General features: G+C 39.7%; 2 protein-coding genes across 5 annotated transcripts in view; one reads left to right on the top strand and one right to left on the bottom strand.

Moving 5' to 3' along the window:
• The window catches only part of INVS (inversin), an 85,008-nt gene extending 70,798 nt beyond the window's left edge, over nucleotides 1–14,210 (top strand). For both annotated transcript variants that reach the window (XM_071455835.1, XM_071455843.1), the window contains 5 exons: nucleotides 3,361–3,662; nucleotides 4,989–5,796; nucleotides 9,909–10,141; nucleotides 11,111–11,191; nucleotides 13,302–14,210. In XM_071455835.1, coding sequence (XP_071311936.1) covers nucleotides 3,361–3,662; nucleotides 4,989–5,796; nucleotides 9,909–10,141; nucleotides 11,111–11,191; nucleotides 13,302–13,417 — 1,540 coding nt within the window. In that variant the 3' untranslated portion in view covers nucleotides 13,418–14,210. The remainder of the gene's footprint in view (nucleotides 1–3,360; nucleotides 3,663–4,988; nucleotides 5,797–9,908; nucleotides 10,142–11,110; nucleotides 11,192–13,301) is intronic.
• A 253-nt stretch (nucleotides 14,211–14,463) lies between these two features.
• Nucleotides 14,464–20,685, bottom strand: part of TEX10 (testis expressed 10) — a 54,771-nt gene continuing 48,549 nt past the window's right edge. For all 3 annotated transcript variants that reach the window (XM_071455867.1, XM_071455857.1, XM_071455876.1), the window contains exons 12-15: nucleotides 19,188–19,268; nucleotides 16,533–16,714; nucleotides 15,371–15,581; nucleotides 14,464–14,700 (exon numbers count right to left, since the gene is read on the bottom strand). In XM_071455867.1, the coding sequence (XP_071311968.1) occupies nucleotides 14,587–14,700; nucleotides 15,371–15,581; nucleotides 16,533–16,714; nucleotides 19,188–19,268 (588 nt within the window). In that variant the 3' untranslated portion in view covers nucleotides 14,464–14,586. The remainder of the gene's footprint in view (nucleotides 14,701–15,370; nucleotides 15,582–16,532; nucleotides 16,715–19,187; nucleotides 19,269–20,685) is intronic.

The raw sequence follows: 20,685 nt of genomic DNA, 5'->3' as shown, positions 1-20,685 counted from the left end.
GATTATGAGGCTTTTCAGAGACTGGTGGTTAGCCCTGCATGCTGAGAAAAGATAGGGGAGTGTGGCAACAGAGAAAATAATGACCTCTTGAGCAACCTGAAAAGGGAAAGCACATATTGGAAATTTGATGTAATTACTAAAATTAGTAATAAGAACATACAATGATAAAGCTAAACAAGCTGAGGTGCTAAATAAGAACTGACAAAGGATGTGAGGTAGGTATCACAAAAAACCATTGTAAACATACTCATTGGAAAAGGAAGAGTAAAGAAACAGTTGGTCCATGAGAGATGCTAAGTAGACTGAACTGTTCTGTGGGATTTTTTTTACACTTTAGAAGAAATTATATCAAACCAACTCAATTTTCTTTTGTGTCTGAATAACAAGTTTTGTGGCCATGGAGAAAGAGTAGCTGTCATTCAGACTTGCCTGAATCCTTCATACTTCCTCATGGGAAATTTCTCATTTGTCTCCTTTAGACTAAAAGTGTATATTGATGAGAATTTAATATAAATCCATCATGAATTTGTATTTTCATTTAAGAAGTAAATTTGAATTTGAAAATAGCACCAAGATGCAGAAGATTGTAAGCACATTGAAAACTAAATTAGAAATCAGAATGGTGGTAAAATACATATAAAATACAAAAGAGAAATGACTGAGGAAAAAATAGGCACTTAGGTAAGAACTAACAGACTGCTCTACACATTTGGGAAGACCCATCAACGTAGGAATACTGGATAGAAAATAACTGTTGTCTTAACATTTTTATTAAGGACTATCATTTTAAAACATAGATATATATCAGAATCTGAACACATCATGAGTTAGTGGCATCATTCTTTTGAAAATAACCCTCATGCTAGGTTGTGTAGCAGGAGATGCTGTTTATACAACATGAAATATAACTGATCTTAGTCCAGAGAAAGCTCTACCAGTAATAGGATCATACCTGGAGATCTATTTTCAGTTGAGATTTTTTTAAGTAAGCTTTTGGGGGTTTTTTGCAAGGATAACTTTAAAAGCACTCTCCTTTAAAATATCCTTCAGCATGTAGATAAAAAAGTTACGTTTCTATTCTTAACAGAATAGAAAAGGTTGAATTCATTTTAGCAGAATCAAAAATTCAAAATATCTCTGTGTCTTCACAAATGTGCATATAAGGCTGAAACTGTTCCTTTCCATCTGCTAAACGCTCAGCTTTCATTCTCTCACTTTTGAACAAAATACAAGCTTATGACCACTCAGGACAAAATTGTGTTGCATTTACAGTGGAAAATGTTGGCCTGACAGCTCTGTTCCACTGTTGAGCTGTAGCTGTCTAACTTGAGAGCACAGATTTGGATCCTGTTGGATTTGCCAGAACGTCAAGAATGACTGGGAGCCCTGAAGTTAGAATCCTATTTCCTTCACTTGTTCATGAAACCTAGCCTCCCAAACTGGACAACAGTAAAACTTGGAAATTTTCATTTCAGAGATCCTTCACTACAATTTGAATTTCTGATTAAATAAAGCAAAACACAAGGGGAGGGTCTTATGTATTCAGGAATCTATTATTCAACTAAGCTGTACTGTGACAATTGTGATGATGCTTTATGAATAGGGAGCTTTGAAATCCCTTCCCTTTATTCTTTCTTCAGTTTAATCTGAAAAATTAGCACACAGATAAAACCTTTAAAGAAAAAAACAAACCCTTTTTACTGCTTGGTTTCTGGTCCTGCATCATTTCATTTCAATAACTTTACAACTGGTACTGGTTGCTGAAGTTACTGTTTTGAGTTGATCTGCCCATCAGAGGAGTGCGGGTCGCTCCAGCTTGGTTGTGTATCACACAGCCCATCTCACACTTCCTTTTCTAATACCCTGAATGGAGGACATTGGGAACAGGCTGCCCATTCTGGTGAAGAATAGAAAATTACTATTCTGTGAATAGCAAGATCTGATTTATCAGCTCAAATGGCACAGTAATGGCAGTGAGATCCATACTGTACACAGTCCCAACATCCCCACATAGTCCGGTTGTGGAATGCCAATATTAATGGAAAGCAGCCACTTTTTTTTCATGCCAGAGGGAATACTGAATCCCAGGCTGCTAGGAGTGTATTTTTTTAGATCAATTAGCAGCTTTTCAGGTGCAAAGTTCAATCAGCTTCTCCTGCAGAGCATAGCTGATAAGATAGCACTGACAGATAAAGTTAGGGCTCCTGGCTGGCAGCTCGCGCTGCAGTGACACGCGCTGGCAGTGACACCGCTCACAGGATCCGGGGCTGGCGTGCTGCATAACTCACCTGTCACACGCCGTGCTGGGAGGTGATGTGGCAACAGTCTGCACACTGTGTTGGAGCACTGGAAGCAAGTTAAAATACCAGGCAGCTACATGATACGGCATTTACCGCCTGTCCGTTCCAACAGGAAAAGTGTCACTTCATCCAGCAGCCAGGGCTTCATTTATAAAAACGAGTTCAGTGGGAGTAGGGATGTAACATTTGCCGGGTGCAGTTGGGTTTATTCTGCTTGGTAGGAGCAAGAATTTAAAAGATGAAGTGCAATGACAGCCCACTATATTTCAAAATGGGCTGCAAAATTTTATTCAATGGATGCACCTTTCGTAAGATTGTTCAAAATTCTTTTATGGCTACTCCATTAAGAGATGCATGACTTATTTAATACTGGAAATCCAAATGTTACCATGTAATTGGCATACTAGGTGCACATGAGTTTTTAATTCACATCTCATATTATCAGTATTTGTAATTTAAATGACATGTAATGTTTCTGTAAAATTAATTATCCATCAATGAAAAATACATAGCAGCAAGTTAGTACCGGTAGCTAGTTCAAAGTTGGTTTATAATTGTCTGTGCTAACTGACACATTTAGGTACAAAAAAATAATTTTCAAAGATATTGTGTCTTTTGTTAAATGTTTTTGCTTTTCAAATATAGTGCATTGCATTACTACTCACATGAAAATATTGCTCATTAGTAATTACAAACACAGTTATTAGTATTGTGATTCTTTTAAAAATCCTACTTTTAATTTTTGTATATTTATAAAACCTCCTAAATTTAGTTGTTTTCAATAAGTGAGTGCTTTAAGATCAGTCAAAACAACTGCAAACTGAATGGGCAGCTGCCTGACAGGGACTTAACCTTCATCAGGCTGTAGCTGCAAGTCAGTTGTTGTTTTGGATCAAGTTAAGACATTTCAGTGCAATATGTGTCCTTTTCTCACCAAAAAATGTCAAATCAAGGATTTGTTGTGGCAGCGTCAGATTTTTAGAGAGGAGTGTGTTCAAGTTAGATACGTGCTCCCAAGATGTAATCTTCAAAATTCTTATGGTATGGGCTGTAATTGCAGGAAACGTGAAGAGGAAAGCAAGAGGAAAGAAGCCAAACTGCAGAAAGGGATGCAGAACGTGGAACAAAGCAAGTTTCAGGTACAACAGAATCCCACAAATCGGGAGAAGGCCCCCAGCGTCCCAAGGTTACCCAGCAAAGCAGCTGACACACAGAGCAAGAGGCTTCTGTCCCTCAATGCTTCACAGATCCAGCCAGGGAGAAACAGCAGAGGTTCACCTAAAGCTGCTCATGACAAAGGGACCCCAAAGGAGAGCTGCCTGTCAACAGAGCCTCAGAGTGGAGGTCATAAGATCAGGCAAGGTTTGTGATCTTTTTAAATTGTGCTGTTTATCTGCTTTGTCCGCTTCTTGGGGATATTTTATATATAGCACCCATTTTGTCCTTCTGTGATTTCATATTCTTTCATCACTTGAGCAATTTGTGCAGCAGGGTAGAGTTAGATACAGATTCTTTTACTCTGGGTGAAGTAGTGAAAAGCACCAGTACAGTGTCTTATGATGTCTATAAAAATACCTAGAATATGTGAAAATAGGCTGCGGGCAATTGTTCTATTAGGTGCACCATTCAGAGAAAATAAGATTAGAGATATTTGACATATCTGTGGTGCACATGAAAAATGTAAATGGAGAAATGGTAGCTCTGGTTTTTACCCTGGATTTATCCTCTCACTCCATCCAGCTGGTGTTTGAAAGAATGCTATGCCTTTTTTAGGTATGCATTCTCTTTTTGCTACTGAAGTGATGCCAGGAAAGTTGATGGAACAAGGATCAAACCATGAAGTTGTGCAGTGAGTTCTCATTAGGTGTTTTAATCAATCCTCTTGTGACCAAAACCTTAATGGACTTCTTTGGTCATTTTATTGGAATTAAATATAAACTTAGACCCCTTGGGCTGTGAAAACCATGATTCAGTTGTTGGTATTTTCTGATCTGGTTATCCAGTCGAAAGGGTAGCTTGTAAAGGCCTTACAAATACAGCATAATTTCATCAGATTATGGATGATCCAGATGATTTTCTGGAATGACAGTGTATCAAAGATCTCTCTCTTTTCATTTTCCCTCCTACCTACCCTGTAACATCCTGTCTGTTATTTTTCATCCTCTCTTGTCTATTTTTTCATTCTCCTGTTAATTTCCAAGCAGAATGGAAGGTGGATGGAAGATGGGGAATTTTCAGTTTTGCACTCCACTCTGGCTTCCAAGTCACCCTCACCAGAGTATTTAGAAGCAGTGATCACACAGCAGCAAGGGAGAAATAGGAAGGACTTGATAATTTCATGCAGGATGTCAAGGGAAGTACTGAGAAGCCAAGTGCTTTGGGTTTTCTGGGTGAGTGGGTTATCCTGTGCCAGGATACATCGTGGATAGAGCAGGAGTTTTTCAGGCATCTAACTCAAATATAATGTTAGAAAGAAAACCATTTGTACAACATTAAGCAAATGAAGGTGTTTATGACTCTACAGTGACAGGCAATCGTGTCCTCTTCTGATTCTTCCTGCTTGCATTTTTTTGTTCATTTAAGTGAATCCTAGTGTGCCCCAAAGGTCACTGAGCAAAAAAATCAGAGACATAAATTATGTTTTGCTGGGTCAGAGACTGAATTTGTTTTCAATTTCTCTGTCTAAAGATTCACTGAGGAAACATCTCAAAAGCAAGTCAAGCTGTGTCCATTTCCACTGTGGCAAAGCAAATGAGGGAACAAAAGTTGAAGTGAAACCTCAGGTTGCAGCTGCTGTGGAGCCAGACGGAGAGAAGCACAAGGAACACGCTGTCGACACAACGGATGCCTGTGCTAGGAGGAGCAGGAGGCTTTCTGCTCCTGCCTGTAGGGCTGCCAGTGCTGGGGAGAAGCTGAAGGATCCAAGTCAGCCTCCCTCTGGCAGGAGGGACCACGGTGAAGGAAGGGCTGTGCTCTTCTGCGATGTCGGTTGTACCGGTGGAACGGCGCAAAACTCAAAGCCGGGTGAAGCTTCTTCCAAAGGCAAAAGGCACCAGCAGAAACCCAGAAATAAAGAGGTGAATGATAAGAGATGTTCACCAGCTGGTTCTAGTAGACCAGGAAGTGCCAAAACAGTGTTTGTAAGCAGCAGAAATGACAGCCTGCATGCTGTAGAACAAACTGTCAAAGTGGGAAACAATGAAATGGCAAAAAAGGCCTCTTCATTATTGTCTGCTGAGGCAGAACCTACTAGGACTGTGCCAAGAAACCCAATAGCATGTTCTGCTTCTGATGACGGTTTGAACTTGGAAAAAACGAACATAATTGGATCCAGGATTGCAGATGATCAATTATGTTCTGTTCCATGGCAAAGTACAAATATTGAACTAATCCCTTTAGAGATTCGAATGCAGATCATAGAAAAAGAAAGAAAAAGGAAAGAGCTTTTTCGGAAGAAGAACTACGCTGCCACAGTCATACAGAGGACGTGGAGAAGGTAAGATGACTGCTTCAGGGGCTAAAGGGTGAGATACAAGTAGATGTAAATGAAACTAGGCTTGTTGGCAATGTGCTTTATTTTGCTTACAATGTTGCCAGTGCTAAACGAGGCAGTTAATAATCTTTCTCCACAATAATCTTTCTCCACACAAGGGGAAGTGGGTTCCAGTGGTGTAGAATTACATTAGTAAGTTCATAAAAAGTGCAAGGTAAGTGATGACTTTTAATAGTCAGAGAAATCGTTAAACTTCTATTTCAAGCTCTGCTATTTCTTTAGAGAGTGCAAATCAGGATTTCCCTAACCCTGGAGTTCGGTGACGTACTTGAAATTGTGCTCTGACCTAACATTTAACCAGATAATCAAACCACAGAATGTTTGGGAGCTTTGGGTGTTTATTGACAAAACTTGAAGGTAGCTTGAATACCTTGATTAAGCAGGAACAACAGCTCTACAGAAAAATGCTTTCCACAGCATTATCCTGCTTTCATGAATGTGTGAGTTTCAGCCTCAGAAATGCAGTCATTCTACAAGTACATGCTCCTGAATATTTAGTTTCTTATCAAAACAGGCAGGAAGAGTATGTAAGGGAAATATATAATATGCAAATTATTCTTATTTCTTGTTTTTTTTAAACTTTCTTTGATTTTACTGGATGCTGAAAACTATAAATTGCATATGTTTACTAATATTCTTTCCTGGTCTCTCACTGAGTTTAACAGTTTCTCTGAGGGACTCTGAGTTGAACATGTCCCTGGCTATGGCAGGGAGGGTGGAGGAGATGGTCCTTAAAAATCCCTTCCAACCCAAACCACTCTGTGGTTCTGTGACTTCATGCCATATTCCTCTGAACTGTGAGGCAAAGCAGCCACTTTTTTTTCCAGGCTTCCACCACTTCTGCTCTCTCTGCTGCTTGCTCCTTGGCCTTCTTTTCTGATGTAGATCCCAAGTTCCTGTCTTATGGGTTCAGATCACTCAGATATCAAAAGCTAAAGGAAGCCAGGAGGAGGTTAGGAGAGTGTATCTGCAAGTGATGCTGCTGCTGGCTCTGCTGCTTTCTCTCAACATTAGTTTAAAATCCTCTATTACAGAGGGGCAGGCACTTGCTGTGGCTCTAAGACAAAGCAGAACCATGTGTAGTGAGTGCTTGTGCAAATTTCCCCACAAGAACTGGGATCCAAAGCCATGCATTAAGCTGCCTTACCTGCACAGAAATCTGCATTCCATTCACACTACTACTGAAATCTGCATTCCATTCACTACTACTTCACAGATTTTAGATAGGCCTTTCCAAACTGTGCACCTGCTGAAGCAGGGATGGTGTGTGTTCTCTCCAAGAAGTGCATGCACGTACTAACCCTTTGCATTTTGGATATTGTGGGGATTAAAGATTGTTTAAGTTACATTTGTTATTTAAATACTTAATAGTGAAAAGTAAATATCTTTCTTCTGTTTGCAAGAACTCATAGAGCACTAACAAAGATCTTAAATTCTGCAAAGCTGCAGGAGACATTAGTTTGGCAGTTCTTCCACAGTCCTGTGTTTGCTTTTCTTCCAAACTTGCACTTGGTAAATAGCATGTACTAGTAGACAGCAGTAAAATTATACAATGTTATTGTGTAATTCTATGTTAGAAACATGTAGAAGTACATGCTTGAGTTCTGGAATTTCTCTAAATTAGAACTAAATGCATTTGTCTTACTCTGAAAATTTTATAGTCTTGATTTACTTATTGAAGGCAAACACAACAGGAGAGTGGTATTGGTCTACTTAAGTGTCTTATACTTGCTGGTCTCAGGAGAATGTTTCAATTCCCAAATCTGCAAACTTTATAAATGTACTTCTCAAAAGTGTATATTCTAAGGTGTGTGGCTTGCCAAAGGTTAATTGCTTATCCTGCTCAGTGAGGCTTACAGATTCTGTGTCTGTGCTCTCTCCTGGGGGGCACCAGGGCCTGTACCATGCTCCAGGGCCCACAGGACGCCGACAGAAGCTGGAATAAGTTGGTTGCTGTCACTGTTGTTCTCCTGCTGGAGTCAAGCTGTATTTTAAAAATATATTATTGCTGTGTGCATACTTTGGCCAGCAGTGGTTTTTAAGATTAGAGCTTCTGTAACAAGGAGTGAGAATACCACTTGCCAGCTTTGTTGTTCTCCACGTGGATATTCCACTTTTCTTTTATGTGCAGTACTTTTGTTGACTAAGCATCAGGTATATTTTAAGGCACCATGTCAGATTCATGTTGCATCAAACTTGGTCCCATTCTCCTTTTTTCTCACTATGATCAGAATGATCTGTTAGGAGAGAGCTGAATTAAAACAATATAGAGCACTTGCTGTACAGATAATTGCCTACGTCTTTCACTGTCAGAGCCTCAGAGTCATTTTCTTGTTGCTAAAAACTACCAGAAGTTCTCTGCAAACTTGAAATCTCAGCTGGGTGCAAAGGTGCAGTGACTGTGAATGGGTCATTTCACGTATCAGCAAAGGCATCTGGCAGTAATTACTGAATTCCAAGAGAGTAGCTTAGTATTCTTTTCTGCTCCAGTATAAAACAGTTCCCCAATTGTTTTTTCTGCAGTTAAGTATTCACTTAACCCATCCTTAGCTCAAGTTATGTTAGCAAGTCACTGCAACTGTGCTCTCTCTTCACTTTCTTTTCCTCTCTTACCATGTTGAAAAGTTAAAAGTGGCATATTATTTAAGACTGGATCATTTTTTCCCTCTGTCTCAATAATACTCCTGTTCTGAATTCATACCATGCTTCACAACTTGCAGGCCCTGACAAGATGCAGTTGCTGCCTGCATTTATGTACTTCAATGAGCTGCATAACAGTACATGCCTGAATTCTGAAGCTTCACTAAATTAAGATTAAATACATTTGTCTCACCCAGCAAATTTCACAGAGGTAATTTACTAAGTTTATTGGAAGTTTAAAATTATTTGGGCTGTAATGGAGCATATCATCCCCCTTTGGCATTCTAGTGTGCTTTTATGTACTCATTTTTTGTATATGGCTGCTGCTTTGTTTGAATTATGTAGCTCATTGGCTTAGAACATATATTTAAACAATTTGTATTTGGCTTGTTGTCTTTTGTTTTAATTTAGAACTTGTTGCAGAGGGAGCAACAGAAAAAATCACCTCTTTCTCTCTCCTTCCTCCTTTGCTTTACCGGGCATCCATCAGAAGCCTTTTCGAATGCCAGAGGGGATGATGATCAATGTGTTTTGGCCTGTTACCAAACACTTATAATTAATATTTTACAAGTGTTACTCAATGCTCATTTGTGACAGGTTTGTACTGGGAGGATTCAGAGTTAATTGCTAAGCCAGTTAATTGACTTGTGAGCGTGAAACGCCGATATCCGATTGAACGCTTACGTCCGATTCCAGCGGAAAAATCCCCAAACAGCTCCTTGCTGCCGGTGCCATTTGCCACCAGAGTGTGAGGGACACATAATCTGCTGCTGCCACTCACAGAGGAATGTGACTGTGTGCAAGATCAAAGCAGCTGGGGCAAGCTTGGGTCAGAAGACAGGGAGCCTTTCAAGGGAAGGGAAAGAACACAGATTGCTGAAAACAAGGCGAGGGGAGCATCTTCAGAGGAGGGGTGGAGAGCAGCTCAGTTTTCTGTAGAGGAAATGTGCAGTGGAACCCACAGGAGGCAGATTTGGTTTGTCTCTTGCACTGATTGACTGAGGACATGAGGTGCTAAGGCACACGAGAAAGTTTGGTGTTACTAAGCTGTGAATATGGTGAAAAAGTGGAAGCGGTGCTGATTATACTGTTACCATAAATATTTATAGTTTTGTCTTCTGATGATTTTCTATTTATAAAGCAGCTGATCAGCTGATGTTGAAGCACTGTAACTTTTGATACCTGTTATGCCAGATCTTTACTAACTGTGTGAAATAATGGATGCATCCAAAATTGAGCCCAACTCCTACTTTTTCTTCTGAACAAACATTTCTCATCCAAGTGACTTAGCACATCAGTGGGAGTTCTGTTTTCCCAGTTACTCATGTAATCCACCATGTGAACTGATGCGTGGAAAGCACGGAAGTTAAAACAGGTCACCTAAAACAAGTGCTCTTCTCTTTTCTGCTCTCTAGTTACCAGCTAAGACAGGAGTTGTTTCAGCTCCTGAGTGCTAAGCGGCACTGCAAGGAAGATGAAGACAAATGGAGACAAGAGGCAGCTGCCTTCTTCATTCAGGTTGCTTGGAAGAAGCAGCTGAACCATAGCCCTCTGAAATCAGTTCCTTCATGTAAAAATCTGAAATCTGTAAACAAAACCAGCTCAGCCATAAAAACCAGCAAGCAGTCCATCCTAAAGCAGATATATGGTAATTTTCTTTTCACTATAATTTATTTGTATAACTATGCTTTTGTTTTTATAACAGAATGTATTCATCTATGTACTTCTTATCTAATTGTTAAGAATTTCAGTGATTTATAAAAATTAGTCTCAGGTGTTCTGGGCAATTGTATTTCTATTTCAGGTTAAATAAACCAAACAACTCAGTGATTTAAAATGGCTGCAGCTAAAGCTCTTTGAATCCCCACACAGCATTATTTCAGCACAGGTCTTGAGCAATCAAATAATTCCGTTGCCAGAGCTGCTCACATATATCAATGAGGAAAGAGAACGGAGCAGTTAAGCTGGGGATAGCTGGCTGTCTGGATCATGGTTTGGTTTGTTAAAGCATTGTTTTAAACTTGTTTGTTTGTTTGTTTTGTACTGTTTTAAAAATATCTTCATATGAAGAATATGTTCCATGTTGATAACTTTCCTGTATGAAGATGTGGTCTTTATGGCAAGAGCAAGATTGTCTTTTATAATTTTGCACTGCTTTGCACTGTGCCTGAACGTGCACATGCAAAGGAATGCATCTGCAAGAAAAGGTAGAGGAAAAGTATTGCTTCTAGACCTTGAGTTCCTTTACAAGAGTGGATCACTGATGGAGTAAGGATATGCTAACCATATGTACTTTAACAGGTGGTAAGTAATTTCTAGCATGGCTCTGTAGCTTTGAGAACCAAAAAGGATAAAATAAATAAAGCTAATAAATTTATTTTCCTTTTTTTTTAAGGCAACTTTTTTTTTATAGCAAGATGTATTTTAACATTTATTAAATTTCAGTTGTGGTTGTCAATGATTTTCTGTCATATGGAATGTCTCATGAGTTTCCCCATAAAAAATGAGAGTAATTTTTAGGATAAAATAATGCTGTAGCTTACTGAAATAGTTTGTAGCTATGCACAACCACATGTCTATGTGATAAACACAGAGCTGTTCACATTGTTTGTTAAAGGGCGTTCTCAGGAAGGCAAAGTGTGTCAGTCAACAAGATCTCCTTCTAAGCTGAAACTTTCTGACGTGCAGCTGGTCTCAGGTAGGACACATCCATTTTAAGAATACTTTGATGTTTACATACCTGAGATTGGTTTCTCCTTAGATAAGAAATCAATCTGCTTAAGGACTGGGCTGTCTTATCAAAATGCATAACTACTGGCAAACTGTTTGTGATTGCACACTCCTTCTTTCACCACTTTTGGGCTTAACTGAGCACTGCACTTCTATCCTTGAGTGATCTGGATGAAAAACTTCTTTACTAAATGCCTTTTGTCAGACTTTTTGAAGTGTATTATGGACTTACTTGGGGCTGGGAGCTGTGGTAATGTTGGTGCTTCACCACGTGAAGGTTTAGTGCCCTGCTGGGCATTTGGTGTTCCTGGCTGTGCCACACCTCAGTCACACAGGCCACAGCTAGATGGGAACACAGCAACTGCTTCAAGGAGGCAGAAGTTCAGGTAATTTGTAAAGGAAAGTAAAATATATTTTCCAAGTAGTTTAACACCACTCTGAAGTCAGAAGGAAATCTGACAGTGGACCTATCCTTGAGTTTGTTAAAACTGTAGGTGAATTTCTGCTTCACTAAGAAGAGACAGAGGCCTTTTTCTTTCAGTGTCTGGGAACTGTTTTAATTAAGAGGCACGACCAGACAGGTGTTTGATTGCCACTCTTCATGCAGATACCAATCTAAATTTTAAAAGAGCTTTTAGCTCTTTTTGTTTAACTTTTCATGACAACAGATTTCCCTGTCTTCTGAAATAAAAAGGCTTTCTCTTGAGGCTGGAGTGGCCTTTGCTTTCATAACTTGGTGACGAATAGGTTAGTGATAGGAACTCTGCCCAGTTCCTTTAGAACACTACCTACTTTTATTCACCTAATAGGAGCTCAGGGAACTTTAGCCCTTACTTAAAAGACAATAACATGTTTTTCATCTGCCTGCCTTTGTGCATGACAACATTACGTTTGTTGGAAAAGTTCAGAGCTGTCAGTGGCTAATGCCAGATGCTCCATTTCTGACGTAGGTGCCTGGAGTAGGTCAGAATGGACTGCTCAGTTTCACTCTTCCCTTGCAGCAGGTACATCTGGGAAGGTGAAGGCTGACTGTCAGCCTGAGTTTTAATGTTCAGAGAGCTCATGGAAGAGGCATGCAGTGACAAATCTGTGATGGAGATTGACACCCAACTCAGTCAAACACTTTGGAAAGGGGGGTACACAGAGGATGTGCAAAGGAAATGTTCAGTAAAGGGTGACAGGTAGAAAAGGGATGGGTTATAAAGGCATGGGGTAAGTGCTTTGGAATATTCTGGCAAATAGGCCCTTTAAGATTGTTACCATTAGAACATTTCAGAACTTGAAATTTGTTCTTTTTCTAGTTTGTTTGGCTTTTAAAAATAAAATAGATTCCTTTTGGCAGTTCAGCAAGTTGCACTTAAAAGAGGTGCTCTGCAGCAGAACCAGACAGCCTGGTTCTTTGCTTCACTGTGGACATCAAAGTGTGTTCAGAGTTGCAAAGGAGCAGGTTTTGCAACTTTTGGCATTAGAAAGAGGTCCTTAAGATGTGCTGAGTTCACACCCTCAATGAAACATTTGGATTTGCACTTGGGATGACCCTTTATCCCATTCCAGCTTGGAATAAAGCACTGAAATGTTTGCAGCTAATCTTTACAAACCTGGGGAAGGAAAACACGTGTATTATTTGTAGCACATTACAGGACATAAAAAAACATTGCATGAGCAATTCTGAGTACTCACTTTAGCCCCTGGACTAGTTTTCCTGACTTTCTAGAAAGAGCCTCATGTTGCTAAAGATTGCTCAACACTATCTCTTTCTGCTCTTCAGCAAATTCAGCCAAGAGTATATAGTGTTAGTCTGGAGCTCTACATTCATTTATGGGGGTGAACCTCACTGTGCCCATGAGAGGCTGCTGAAGTCCCACAGGCAGCAGCAGCATCATCAGTGTTCCACACAAGCTGTACCCAGTGCTGCAGAGACCAAACTCCACTGGGAGACAATCAGCAGTGAGATGCCAGGAAAAAGGCATTTTCTGCTCCCAGCAGATTTGCTGCTTATGAAATCTAGAACATAGTGTAGATGAAGCTGCTTTTCACCCACTAGGGTTACTCATCAAAACTATTTTGTTTTTTTACAGTGAGCAACTTACAGTGTGTTAATTTGTTGGAGAATATGGGAAAATCAAGGCAATTTTCATACAACATGAGACCAACCACTGCTGCAAAACCAAAAAATACAAGACTGAAGCATTAAGCAAAACAATGTTTGGAATTTAAAATCCATTCTGGTACAGCTGTTATCTTTCATAATGTATAAGCCATCTATGATGTATTAAACTTGAACATTTTCAGTTTTGTATTATCACAGCATTACATGCCAAGCAGACTGCTAAAGAGCTGGACTCATTTTGTGTACAAACTGTTTTTTAAATGCAACTGTTAATTTCTTTATCAACACAGGATGAAATCTGAATTGCATTTGAAGACAGAAAATGAAGCACTATGCCCAGTATTGCAATAACACTGCAGAGGCAATCAAAGCTTTCCATTGCAAAAAGTAGGAACTTTTAATGTGTTTATCAAACAGCGTTTCAAAAAAGAGGGAAACTGTACTAAAGATACTACAGTTCTGAGAGACCAATGTTCAATTTTACCTCAAGTTCATTAATTCAATTCCAAAATCCAAGTAGGAATGGAAGAACAGCCTTCATGCTCCACCTCTCCACTAAAGAAAAAATTGTTCCTTAGCTAACTATGGATTTGGAAGGAAATGTAGACATGTTGAAATAAAACACTAAAGAAATTGCTTTCACAACCTATGGAAACTATAAGGGCTGTGTTTTCTACCCTTTGAAATTATCACCATTTTTTTAAATAACTCTTTTTCTATGTGCATTAAATAGAGAAGCAAGAAAAGATGGGCCCTACTGTAGAGAAAAAAAAAGTTCTTGTAAAGCTTTAGAGCTGCCACAGTGTACAGTATTTACCTTGCACAAAGTATTTAAAAATATGAACTCAGCAAAAATAAAATATGTTACTCTAAAGCATATTGTTTTCTAATGTTTTTCTACTTAATATTTTTCTAATGTTTTCTAATGTTTTTCTACTTAATATTTTTCTATTGTTTTTTTAAATAATGTGATGTTTCAAAATAATAGATGAGCAGAGTCAGTTGAAGTCTGTTTCTCTGCAAGCTCTTCAGCATCAAGGACTGGATTGGCTTCAACACCCCTCACATTTTACTAAAACGCTTTCCACTAAGATCTACCTTGCTTGGAAAAGAAAAAGGCAATAGAGGTATTGTAGTTCTCTGTAAAATTTTTATTGTTTCACTTACAAAAAAATTGACAAGCTTTGTTCCAACATCTTCCATTCAAAACTAAATAGAAGTAAATGCTTTACAATAAATGCAGTTTGACCTCTTCAATATACTGTGTTTATAGGGCCAGGTGTCTGGGGATGAGAGGCAAGGTAGATGTTGAAACAGTAATGGAGGTCTGTGAGCCACTGCTCCTGAACTTCACCACTCTTCAGTGTCTAAAAAGGAGAAAAAAGGTAAAACTCAAGTACTTGCAAAACTTGCCTTTGTTTTTACAGATAATCAGGTGCACTGTTAAAGGTACAAGATAGCCCTGTTCCCCTGCACACAGTGACACTGTTCTTCTCTTTTACACATTTCAACATGATGTGTCTGTTAAAGCCCAAATAATAAAGTGTTACAACTGGGTACACTAAGTCATTGCATTACCAAGTGTGTGAGTTAGCACCAGATGTGCTTTCCTTACTCTGAATTAGAATGGCTCACTTAACTTTGCAATTCTGCAATTTATAGAGAATCAAAATGCAAATGAGCATGGTGCTACCAGTGCAGGAGAGTGCCCCTGCCCAGTCTAAGGAAAACTGCTACCAACAGACCAGACCAGGAATTCCCTCTTCTCAGGATTATGTAGGTGGCTTAAAAAACCCAACAAATACAAATACAATCCACCTACAGCAGAACAGCACAACAACTGGTTGTGGCATTTTCAACACTAAAGAGAAACAATCCCCTCCTAACCTGCAGGTTAGAGAACACATTCACCATAATGCCTTACATCTGCTTTCACCACCACTGTTTGCAAACAGCTCTTCTTGACCGTTTGCAATGATTTTTAAAAATAAACACAACATACATGTGGTGTCTGGGAAACAAGGAGGAGTTTCATACCATGATGTCCTTGATGATCTGCTGCACCAGAAACTCATTAGTGATCATATGGCTCCTGAGCTGCCCGTGCTGCATGAGCAGGCGCAGCAGCTGAGCAACAACGGGCAGCTCTTCCCGGCAGATCCTGCTCACTTGCAGGCTTTGCAGCATCAGCCTCAGCAGCCGTGGCAGGAGTGCTAATGCAGAGATGCATGATCTCCACAGCATGTCCCTGGGAGGGAAAGATAATCAAAACTGAAATGACTGAGGACACACATTTCAAGGATGATTCTGTGAACTGGCTGCATGGCTGTACAAGGAAAGCTGCTTCTGTGGATCCAATCACACCAGCTGCATTCACCAGAATTAGTGGCAAAGCAGAAAATCTGTACCAGAAAATGCCAAACTTGAAATTTGTATAGCACTGGAAAAACATTACAGCCCTGTCCTGGAAGCTGTAAACGTTGCTTAATCTGTCATGCAGTGCAATTTCTGCTTTATGCAGCTGTGAAGAGGCTTTTGTTTCAGTCACTTTTCAGGTACACCTGAATCTTTGTTTAAGATTCATAAAGAAGTTAAATAATGGACTCAGCTATTTGTGATATGCAAATCATTAAATACAGTAAGAGAAGAAGGACTTGGGCTTTCAATTTTCAGGAAGCTTTTAACAACTTTTCTGTATATGGAAAAGTTTGACCTGTTTAAAGACACTCCTGCATTTCAGGTGAATTTATTTGAACTCGTTATCTGTAGCTTTTGGGTTTTTTAAATCAAATGTCTTTGCAGTCTATGTAATGATGCCTAAGAAGTTTTAAAACTAAAAACATCTGATCAGTTAAGAGGACGTATTCATAAAGCCAAATCCTTTACATGGTGCTTTTCAATGTATCTGATGAAGCTAAGGTCAAAGATTAAGGTATAAATATCCAACTTTACAAAATCAGGATGGTTTTGACATCCTAGTAGAACAATTGGAGACAAAACATTCTTCAGTTACAGTTTTAAGTGATTCCTGGTAACTTTGCAGGTATTTTTCTTAAATTTAAGTACTGATTTGAAGTAAGCAAAAGAGAGACAGGGAAAAAAAACTCTGGGGGGAGGGGGGTGGTATCCTTTCATTTCACATCTCTAAATACTTGTGGCTGCAAAGATAGAGACAAGGTGGTAAGAAGAGCAGCTTTACCTTTTCTGTAAATGTTCTGCATCCTCTCTGTCTATAGTTAGCAGAAAGTACAGAAGACTGTAACAACAAGAGGCCAAGAACCTGTGCAGGTTTTCACTTATGATGCAGGCTTGATCCAAGAGCTTATTTATGGCACATAGAACAGATCCAGCTGTGCTATCAGGTATTACAACCAATCCAACCTGTATTAAAACAAGACCAAAAAAAAATAAAAATCAACAACCCAAATTCATCACTTTATACAGAAGATTTTTTGCTGGGATACAAACAAACTTAGAGCTTTCCTGTGGTGACACCTATTACCTTGTTTCTGTTCAAACTCTACAGACCACTGCCTTTTTTCAAATCCCTGCTTTCCCAATAAATTGACACCCATACCAACAGAAGGTTAAATTGACATCTTCATTCCATGCCTTCTAAACAAACATTCCTCTCCTAAACACATTTGCAAAATACAGCACTGCTTTGAGCCTTGCTCTGAATGACAGTGCAGGCACAAACAATCTTCTGGGCAGAACAGGTCTTTCCTTTTAAGCATATATCATGGGACTGGGAAGGCTTTCTGAGTCTTGAAATGGCAGTGAGCAGTTACTGAGGTAGAAGGAAACTGATTTATGCTTCAGAAAGGAAAGCCTCTACTGGATATTCACCAGGGTAAGTCTCCTCTGAAGCCCAACAGGAGCTTTGTGAACCAAGGTTAATCAAAGCTAATGAAATATATGGTGAGCCCAAAGTGGGGTGATGCTCTGCTGTTGTTAAAGAGAGAACATCATGTTCAGTAAGGATTTTATAGGCATGATAAATAATTTAGAAAAAAAATCTTGGTTTCTGTAGAGGAAGTGAATTAGAAAGCAGTTTAAATTTTGAAGTACTATGGAGTAAGTACCCTACATTTTTGTCTTGTAAAGCCATAAAAAAATCATGCACTGCCAGTGTGGCACCATTTACTTTTAAAGAACTATTTAAGGAATTTGAGAGTAGTCTAATTTGCTCACCTGCAAGTACACTGTTCTAAGCTGACTGAGTGAATTGGTTCACTTAACAAGGTCAGCTGTTTCTTTCAGAAATGTTTAGAAAAAAGATCAATAAAGTACAAGCTACAGAAATGTGAAATGTATTTCATTCATACCATTACTTGTGAGAGGTAAGAGATACAGAACAACTATGAGTTGAAATTTTAAATCCTTCCAGCCTAAGACACTGGGTGTATTTCAAGGCCACAAGCACAGATTGCTGTCCCAGGCTGACCTGTGCCAGTCAGGTGGAGAGGCAGGAGGAGGATGATGATGGTCTTTTGCCTGACAAAAGGTGGGACTGCAGCTGTCAGCATGACCCTGCTGAATACTACAGGACACTGAGGCAGCAAACAATTAAAATGAGTAACATTCTTCCTGATCAACTGTAAGTAAGAAATAATGGCAGCGATCTAGATGGATAAAAAGAGCCATCCTGAAGACAGCTGAGCCAACACTGATGGAATGTGCTGGTCAGCCAGTCTGAAAGATGACAGGAACAGAGACATTTCAATTTATGCAAGTCCAGTGGATGAGGCTGCTCAGATAAGTTCTCATATAGGATGTTGCCTCTGTGGTGCCTTTGCTCCCTGAGAGGTGTCAGCAGCCAGTTGGAGACCTTGGGCAGCAGCCTTGCCAACCATAAAACCCCATTTAATGGTTTGCTCTCAAAGGGACAGGGCAGTAGAACATATACCCTTTTTAAAAGCTGATTAAAGTCAGCATCCACCCCTAAAAATCCAGACTATGGTTATAGGTAAGCTACTCCCTACAGAAGCTTTGGTCTAGTAACTTCTCAGTATGGCTCCAAGCAGAGAATGGCAGACACTGGGTAGATCACAGAACCACCCTGACAGCAGGGCAGGAGCAGACCTTGTGATCCCCCCTCTCATCAGGCAGCGTCACAGGGAACTGCAGATTCTGTCCCTGACCATTCTGTTACCCAGCTCTGGCTTTGCCATCCTCATCTTCAGCTCAGGCATGTTCAGGATTAGAAGACAGGCTGTAAAACCCACAGATTGGGTCAGTTGGGACCAGAGTGGTCATCTGACCCAATCTCCCTGCTCTGCTCAAGCAGGGTCATCCCAAAGCACACAGCACAGGATTGTGTCCATACAGTTCCTGAGTATCTCCAGTGAGGGAGACTCCACATCATCTGTGGGCCATCTGTTCAGGGCACAGTCAACCACACAGTAAAGTTCTTCCTCATGTTCAAGAGGAGCTTCCTGAGCATCAGTTTCTGCCTGTTGCCTCTTGTCCTATTGCCCAGCACCACAAAGAACATGGCTTCCATCACCTTGGCATTTTTTAGATACTTACATACATAGATGAAGTAAAAAACCTCATCTAAAGCTGCTGGTTGCTCTTTTGAAAAGCAAACCAAACCAAGAAGTGTTTTATTTATGGACAAACTGCCTTGAAGACAAACTCAAGTATTCACAAATCTGAGCAAAATGACCCATATAAGTTTAGATACCAACAGTTATTACGTATTTTTTAAACGCCCCCAAATCTTGTTTAAAGCTTTTTCAAGTACTGAAATTATACATTAAATACACAGGATAAGTGGATTTGAGGATTAATGAGACTGCTAGAAAATTTCACAAGAAAGTTTTAACATAGAAGACAAAACGGTACTTACCAGATATTTACAGATGCCTGTCTGGAGAATGTCAAAACACTGACTTTGTGAAGGTATAGTGGACAAGCTGTGACAGATCACCTGTTTTAATAAAACAAAGTTATATTTAAGCACTCCAAATGCAACCAGCAATCACTCACTGTGCAGTCATACTTTGCTGACAGACCTAAATCCAAAGAATCTACAGGGACACGCAGCAGCTTTGTCTCAAAGTACTGATTCTTTCCAGTGGAGAAGAGTAGCATTGTCAACATAAATTGTTCTGTGCTTAAAGAGATGATGGTCTTTTCCAAAAAACCATTAGGTTTTTTGGGAAAGGCTCTCTGCATTCTATCTGGGTGATAGAAGGCCAAAAATGTTCTATCAAGCTAGACTGCCACACCAAGCCTCCAAATGCCTTTCCTCGGAGCTGAAGAATTTCAGAAAACAACCTCCCAAATAACTGTATCAAGCATGAAACAGAGGGGTCACAGTGAAACAGTAAAGTAATACAAGAAAGAAAACTGTAGCAAAGATCCATTTTCAACATATTTTCCTCTTCAGTGCCAAAAATGTCACTGTAAAAAATGATACAAAATGGAAAATCTTGTTTTATAAACTGCATACAACTTTCTGGTGCTTGTATAAGCAGGCACTAGCAAACTACCATGAAATGTTCTGTCTCCTGCATAGGGTAAAGAAACCAGAGCTCCAGTAGAACTGCTGGTAAGCTGTACTGCAATCTTCAGAAGATGGCTTTCTCTGTTCCTCTTTTCCTTCCCCTCTATTTCAATGATTCACAAACTAGTTGGAGAGCTTGGATGCCCTCTCTGTGTTCACATTCACTGCTTATCTCACCAGAGTGGCAACTAAAGCCTCTGGAGAAGCCACCATGCACTGCAGAAGTGCATTATCAGACCATGAGCAATTGTGATGTCCTGCTAAGGATGAGGAAGATGGAAGAACCAATAGGTGAGGAATGGAATCTTCCCTTTGTGCTTAAGGGAATCAGAGAACAGCAAGATCAGATGTTTGGAGGATGAGAGAATTCAAGTCCGTGAGGTTTTACAAATATTTTAACTAAGCAAAATGCATTTCTCTAAGATGCCTCATGACTCAAAATCTAAAGAGAACTTGCACAGGAGGATCTGACCTGAGGAATTAAATTCTGTGATAGTGTTTTGGTTTTGAGACTTTACTTGAATCAGGCAGGTCAAGACACCCAAACGAGATAATGACAAAATAGAACATATCAACTGTGTTGTGTCAAAAATAATAGTCCACAACATTTGCAGCTGGAGGATGGGAAAGGCTAGGGAAAGAACCATTAGCCCAAGGCCCTGTGGTATGAAAACTGAGCCTTAACTAATGTGGATGCCAGTGGCAGTCTAATCAGAAATGGCAAAGAGGCACCATTTGTGGTGATACAGAAGTGCACTCAGCTTTTTCCAAAATTACATGCCACACCTGTTTTTAGCCCTGCTTATGCCAGCCAAATTCAGGAGATCCTTAACACATC

This window comes from Agelaius tricolor, unplaced genomic scaffold (assembly GCF_023055355.1).
Source record: "Agelaius tricolor isolate 1412-34295 unplaced genomic scaffold, bAgeTri1.0.p SCAF_2, whole genome shotgun sequence".
NCBI classification, from domain to species: Eukaryota; Metazoa; Chordata; class Aves; order Passeriformes; family Icteridae; genus Agelaius; species Agelaius tricolor.
This window is presented reverse-complemented; position numbering and strand designations above follow the sequence as displayed.